The sequence below is a fragment of the Austrofundulus limnaeus genome, unplaced genomic scaffold (genome assembly GCF_001266775.1).
Source record: "Austrofundulus limnaeus strain Quisiro unplaced genomic scaffold, Austrofundulus_limnaeus-1.0 Scaffold1, whole genome shotgun sequence".
NCBI lineage: Eukaryota > Metazoa > Chordata > Actinopteri > Cyprinodontiformes > Rivulidae > Austrofundulus > Austrofundulus limnaeus.
Genome location: NW_013952403.1, coordinates 1,113,437 through 1,120,686, shown reverse-complemented (window position 1 = coordinate 1,120,686; position 7,250 = coordinate 1,113,437). Strand labels below are relative to the sequence as shown.

At 35.8% G+C, this 7,250-nt stretch overlaps 1 protein-coding gene across 1 annotated transcript in view; it reads right to left on the bottom strand.

Annotated features, from left to right (window-relative positions):
- Positions 1-3,494: 3,494 nt before the first annotated feature.
- The window catches only part of diaph2 (diaphanous-related formin 2), a gene marked incomplete in the record, with an annotated part of 345,782 nt that continues 342,026 nt past the window's right edge, over positions 3,495-7,250 (bottom strand). Inside the window, 2 exon segments of the mRNA XM_014003088.1 lie at positions 3,495-3,651; positions 5,056-5,148. Of these exon segments, the coding sequence (XP_013858542.1) occupies positions 3,500-3,651; positions 5,056-5,148 (245 nt within the window).

Genomic DNA, 7,250 nt, shown 5'->3' with positions numbered 1-7,250 from the left:
TCCTGGTCTTCATTAATCTATCCAAGTTCTGTGTGCTGAATTAGGAATGGCTGGTGTAATTGCATAACACATGACTATGGCCCCTGGGGTTAGATTTTCCATCTTGCACAAAGTGGAGACAAGGAAATAGGAAATGCTTCTACAATTGGTTGTAATTGTGACTGGCGGCGCCTAGAATTGTGCTCCACCTGACACTTGAGGTAGTCTGGYGAAGTGCAGTTTGGCCTAAAGGATGAAAAAGAATGACATGCTGGGTTTAAATGAACTCCTTTTTGACGTTAGCAAAGATTCTTGCGTGTCTTTGACAGACTCACTCTGGTACATGCTGCTCGTTTAAGGATGACAGGAGGTTAATCAAGCTTTAAAGAATGAGATTACAACAGACATGACAAGAAGGATTGAATAGATTTGGTACACTGACTGAAAAACTAGCAAAGAAATCCTTTTTTACACCAGTAAATACTTGAAATAAATTGCTGTCAATCCCCCAATATGCTAAATAAAAATGCACAGACGTCAAGCCTGCTGTACTAACCTGAGGAATCCAGATTTATTATTATTAAAATACTGAAATAAGGTAAAATAGCTTCTTCAATTATAGACATATGCACATCATGCAAATTAAAGTCTGCTTAAAATGACTTATGCAATACAAATAACATTCAATATTTATCTTTTAAAAGTTTTTTTACTCAAAAAAAAAAACAGAATACTTTTCTCTTAACAACAGATGAAACCAGTCTCCCTTATGTTCTATACCAACTGAAATAGTTTCCATATTTCATTCACAGGAAACTAAATAAATAAATAAATCCAGGGAGTCTGCATGTCAAAAGGATTTTCTTCTCTCATCACCTCAGACTAGAGAACGCATGCAGCTCTTTATCAAACCTGTACTGTGCTCTGTATCAGTAAACAGGGAGCTGTCAGTGCATAATACCTGCTGGTGGCTTTGTACTGATGGAAAATAAATAAATRAAACTGTGTTCACTTAAGAGTTGGATGCACAGGAAATACAATCATTGCAACCATTTTTGAGGTCTTGATTAAAAAGGGGGGAAATGGAATGTTAAATAAAATATCAACAGGAACGTAGCAAAGACATGAGTTTTAGTAATACTTGAATCCAATAACGAAAAAAGTATTCTCAAAGGTGGCCAAATAGTATTATTACATTTTTTTTACTCATTTTGGTGAGCCCCAATATGGCTGAACAATTTTACCATTACTAATAACTATGCCTAAGGTGCATTACACTCTACGTACAATGTTCAGAGTCAGCAACATCTTTATGGCCAAAGAGCAGTTCTATTGTGGGCTCCATACAAACAGAATTACAAGTAAAGGAACATTTCTCCCTTATTTACAACAGCCATTTTCACAGTGCACTGATGGTCGACAGGCAAGTTTTTCACAGAAGTTTCACTAGAACTTCCCTGTTTAGCTCATAGTTATTTAATTGGAATTATTTTTTTTAAGAAATGTCAAAGCTTTATCACAAAATGACTTTAAATAGGTCTTCTTAGTCATACAAATGATAACATATAGTCAAATATAATCCAAACAAGCATTACAGTTAGACCTTAAATGTTGAAGAAGGAACAACAAACTGAAGATTTCATGCTGCTTCTTATTTTTTTGCTGCTGTATATTTTAGAGTGCTTAAATTTAACTATTGCATTTGGAATAAACATACAAACAGAAGTCCTTACCAGAAAAGCTTCAGCTAAACAAAACCTGTACCAAAAAAAACTTAGTTTGACCTATCCAATTAAAATGAACCTAAATCACCTTCAGTAAGCATTTAATTCAGTCTTAAAAATATTTGACTAAACACAGATTTGTAAAGTTACAACAAAATTATTTCTTTTTGAAAGTAAGCCCTAAACTTGTGTAGAATATTTCTTTATCTACAAATTTTTTGTCCATTCAACAAGTTTTCTTTCCCCAAGTGTAGCTGGTATTCCTCCCCATCAGTCTACCTAATTATCCTTCCTCCAGTGGTGTCCTCTCCAGGACCCATCAAGTCTACCAGAGGAYTTGTCACTTCAAGCCAAGGAAGGTCTTATATAAACTGCCAAAGCCTTTGCCAGCCATCACTGGTTGTGGAATACAGGATACAACGGTGCTAGTCTTGGGGTTTGTGAGTAAACACTACAATCTTCACTCTGCATTTTCATTGTGGACAGCTGAAGAAAAGGCTGCTCACCTCCCAGCTAAAACCTTTAATATCAGAGCTGCTTCTCATCACAGTGACAACAGTTCACCAGGTTTAGGGTTTTATATTCAGATGTCGATCTGGTCCAACCTTGATCATTAATTCTATTTTAAATATTTTAATTAACTAAATATCTTAACCTGATACGTGCTGATCTAAACTGGTAACAAAATTAAGACTTTTTACTTTTACACTCTTTAAAAAGACAGTTCTCACAGCATCACAGTCTTAATACGAAAACTTGAACATGCATAATAGAACACACTCACATRTAACAGCCTGCAAAGTGTGCATGTTGCATTTTTTTTTCCAAAACATACGACATGTGCTGTTGATCATCTACTCCACACATGTGAAAAGCGTAAATGAACACAAACAGTGATTGGCTAAAGCAGTGAGGTTCACGAAAATGCAAAAATTAATAATTAAAAAAAATACTACAAGACAGGACATGGACTCATTCTTTAAAAATGCAAACATAGAACAAATAAATTAGATGACTACTGTAGCTGCTCCACAATACAGAGTATGTGCTGAGAAAATCTGTTCCACTCTTGTAAGAACTAAACATTTAACACAATTTTACATTAAGAACCTGGGAATAAAGTCAAAGACAGCTTATATAATTTTAATATTGCTGTTATTCAATATATAGATTTTGAATTGTAAGATTTATAACCTCATCACTCTGGAGTCAAAGCAGTTTTGCCGGTTATGGACTTTCACTGTTTTCTCACAGCATTATTGCCTGCTGCCAAAAGGTAGAAGGCAGAGAACAATGTTTTTACCTGCGTTTGTAAAAAAAATCATATGATGTAAATCTATAATTTTGTAACTGTTGAAGCTAACCAATTTCAAGATGACTGCCACAGCTAATCAACATTAGCACTGACAACATAAATAGCTAAAACTTATATTATTATACTATCATTCATAACTCATACAGAGGGTGTGGCTTTTCAAACTATATTCATTGCAGGTCCAGCAGTTCTTAGCAAGTCAATCTTTATATGCTCAATGATATTGTGATGATGATAAATCTTCAATATACTGGACACTCTTGATGTTAACAATTCACTGGGAAGTAGTTTCAGTGTATTGTTGTTAGACTCCTCAGTTCTTGATGATTCAGTTTCATATTTGCATAAAAATGTACTGATATTTAAAACATAACACCTTTAAAATCACGATTTTAAGTGAAATTTCATAACTCAGCACATGATTCCACATCGTCTTTGACCAGCTCAGCTTGAGTGTTCTGACAGAAAAAAAAATTGTGTTTTATGCAGCCAGAAGCAGTGCAGTATAAACCAACAAGGTGTTAGGGTAAATGTTAGATACAAAATAAAACAAAACCCAAAACACACCTAAAGTTCTGTTACCATAGTTAGCACCCGGCCACCGAGAGGATGGACTGGAAGGGCTTTGATCACCTGCAACAAAGTTGGTGACGAAACAAGAAAAGATAACAAGGAAGGTAAACAAGAAGAAGAGAAAAATGTATCAGAAACGACACATTTTAGATATTGGCAGAAATGCTCCCAGACAAAATAGAAATAGCAAAACCACAGTGACCAAGGTCTCACAGTAAAACAACAGGTTTGCCTTTGTTCAATACAGATTAATATTATAGTTATTAAACCATGAAGGAAGCGTGAGTGTTGTTATAGAGCTGAAAGATTTGTTTTTTTCAGTCATGGTTAATAGAAAAAAATTGTGAATGTTCAAATACCATCTCAAGTATCAGAGCTGGTATATGTTGTATTAATAGTTTATGGTCACTGAGGATGATTTAACTCATGATCTCTGTTGTTTTACGTGAATTAGAACAATTGTTGTTGATTAAAATCAGTTAGAAATTCTCTAAACTGCAGTAAAATAATATAACAATAACGTTAAAATAAAAAAAAATGTCTTACCCTTAAAAAATATACATCATTGTAAATAAACTGATGTAAAGCATAACATTAGGTGGCTCAGAATAATTAGGAAAGTTATAAAACATCTGCATAAAATTACTTRGACCTGAACAAAACTAGAATAATATGACATAAAATGGATAATTCACCAGCGTGAGACTTGTATAACTAAATAGTACTACAACTTTGCTACTTTAAAAAAAGTAGCATATTTGTCCTCTACATTAACTATCATTGCTAACAGATCTGGAAAAAAGTAAAAGAAGATCAAAATCAAATATAAAYTTTAAGTGCATTCAATACTTTTGTTGTTGATTTTCTAATGAGAATACATTTTTTGGCATAATCTAGGCCATAATAATGAGACAAAAACGTACTAGCTTGACAGTACAGATGTATGAAACGAGGCGTTAAATATCACATTAAGCCCTAACTACACATTCAATACTTCCTGCACCGTTTCAAATTAAAACCCCTTCTGAAGTTAATTGGATAGAAACCCTCCTATTGTTAACAGCGCWTTTGTTTAATCCATCCACCTAGTGTTTAGCATGTCTGTCCTATGTCAGAAAAAAAAAAAACCTGTATTCATTGATCACTGATGTTGTTTCACCTCATTTTCATATATTTTGCCTGCCAGAACAGAGATGGCAGCACCTGTGGCTCATATGCAGACCTCTGGCCTGCATGTCACTGACCCTCCTGAGAATGACCTCATGGCAGAGGGAAACAATTCAAGCACAAGATTATACAAATCGACTTTATGCACATATTTCTTTTGCCGTTGTTTAGGATATTTACGTAAATTATTCTGTGTATTTCTATGAAAAGAAATATCACTTTTAATAACTGAGTCTGATAGAAAAGAATACAAAAAAATCAGCTCTGGCACATAAACACGTTGTTTTTAGGGCTTACCATTGCGTGGTGTCCGTTTTCGCCGATCACGGAAAGCTGCTCCAGACTGTAGGGCTTCCATTAAACTATCCATCACACCAGTTTCATCTCCCTCTACAATAAAACAAACAAACACCACCGTTAATATATGACAAGCACAACTAGTTTCATAAAGTACAACAGATATTTATTTTTACAGATTATTTTGTGTATGAGTCAGCATTCAGCCTTTTGTTTTCCCTTTTCTCCTTGTTTATCTTTTTCTAGTTCCATTTATGTTCTGGTCTTAGAAGTTGTGCTCAAGAAAAGTGTTTTGACTCTGAATACGTCAAACAGTAATTGCAACTGTGTGACAGTTGATGGAGAGACCTGCCACTCAGGTTTGTCCTTTTTTTTTTTTTGTAAACAGCCGGGACAGAGTAAAATACACTTAGCTTAGGTTAGAGTTTAGCTGAGAGGAGCCTCAGGATAAAAGCATCCAGTGATGGTCATTGACAGATATTCTTTCTGTGGCTAACGCAGGGGAGCTAAGTGCTCTTTACAAAGATTTAGTGTGGAGCCGCTCAATACCCGGGYGCTCTATCATTGTTCAGTCAATGACACAGGGGCCGGCCTCCGAAAAACACTCCCCTTGCCCACCATTCCATCTGTCCCGTAGATCCGTGAAACCAGAGAAGTGGAGGCAGTAGCCAGTGAAAATGCTGTAAAGCCAACAGCATGTCTAGCTGTTGTCACACTGTGCAGATACAGCACAGCTGAGTGGTAACAGAGTTCGAAAATAAGCTTAGCTTCCATATCTGGGTCATCTATCTTTACGCCCTAATACTAATGAGTTAGAGGGGCAACCTTTTCATCATTCTGGTCCAGAACAGACATTATTTTACACTGGGATCATTAGGATGAGTTATTGAGGACTTGGAGATTTGGCAATCAATTCTTTTGTATGTATGAGTAAACTAACTATTGCCCATTGTTTACACTTTTGTTGTTTCAATGTGTTCACAGCTGAAGGGAAACTTTCAAAAATAAATGGAGACAACCGAGGAAAACACAGCACTTTCCCAAGAACTGGGGCGATTCATCCTTTTTCTCTGCTGCTTGCTCAAAGTGACAACGGCGAGGCAAATTGAATCTCTGAATAAAACACCTTGACATGGAATAGTACAAGATTAATTTAATGAAATGGCACCCGTTTTGCCATTACCACAGAAAGTTAAGTCTCGACGTGTTGTTCCCTTTTCCTCCAGCAACAAACCACGGAGCCTGCAATCACTCACACAAGTTAAAACAGTGCAACTAAGAATAGAAAYATGTCTTATGCAAATTTTAAAAAGCAACTCCTAAAACACACTCACTAATTTTACTCTCTATCTCATTCTTTTCCTTTCTTCCTCAAGTCCTTCCCAAGGGCTACTTTGAAATCAAAGAAGCTGTGTGCTGAGCTTAAAAGCAATCCCGATTAAATCAAGCTTAATTAGACCAGCTTTATCTGAACAAAACCAGAGCTAAGCAAAGTAGTCCTTATCTTAAATTGCAGCACTACACCTCAGATAGTAAGCTCACTGGTTTAAAAATGAAGAGCATGGGTTTCATCTCCTGTGGACTCGAACAACAGTACGGTGTACAACTTGCACTTCTGTAACTATATCAACTCCCCTGATCTTTAGACACTACACCATATGTAGGCTAGCTACGACAGATTGTGAGTCAGACACAAGACAGAAACATGTTAAGTGGCAGATAAACATTTGTCTGCAATAACTATGCTACAGGAAACTTTTTGACAGCTCTTTCTTCACATAGACCTGAGCATCACAAGGGGCAACTGACACTTTGATCAATTTGTCCTACTTCTGGCTTAACTCTAGCACAATTCATCATTTGTAATGGCCAGGACTTGGGAGCCCTGGCAGGCTGGGGTTCAGGGGGAGAACAGAAAACAAAAAGAACCACAATGACTAAAATTGGAAGCAAACTCCCCAGTTTCTTAAAATATCTCAATTAACTATGTTCCAAGTTGTCTTCTGAAGCTTAAACTAAAGTCTGACACTTTTGTAAGTAAGCATGTATTCACAAAACCATACAGCATAATTATTTATACATAAAATGCATAAATATATAAAAACATATATTCTTTGACTACACTTAGTTTAATATTCCTCAAAGCAAACTTTCATAATTATTGTAACATTGCCCTCTTTAGAAGACATTTATGC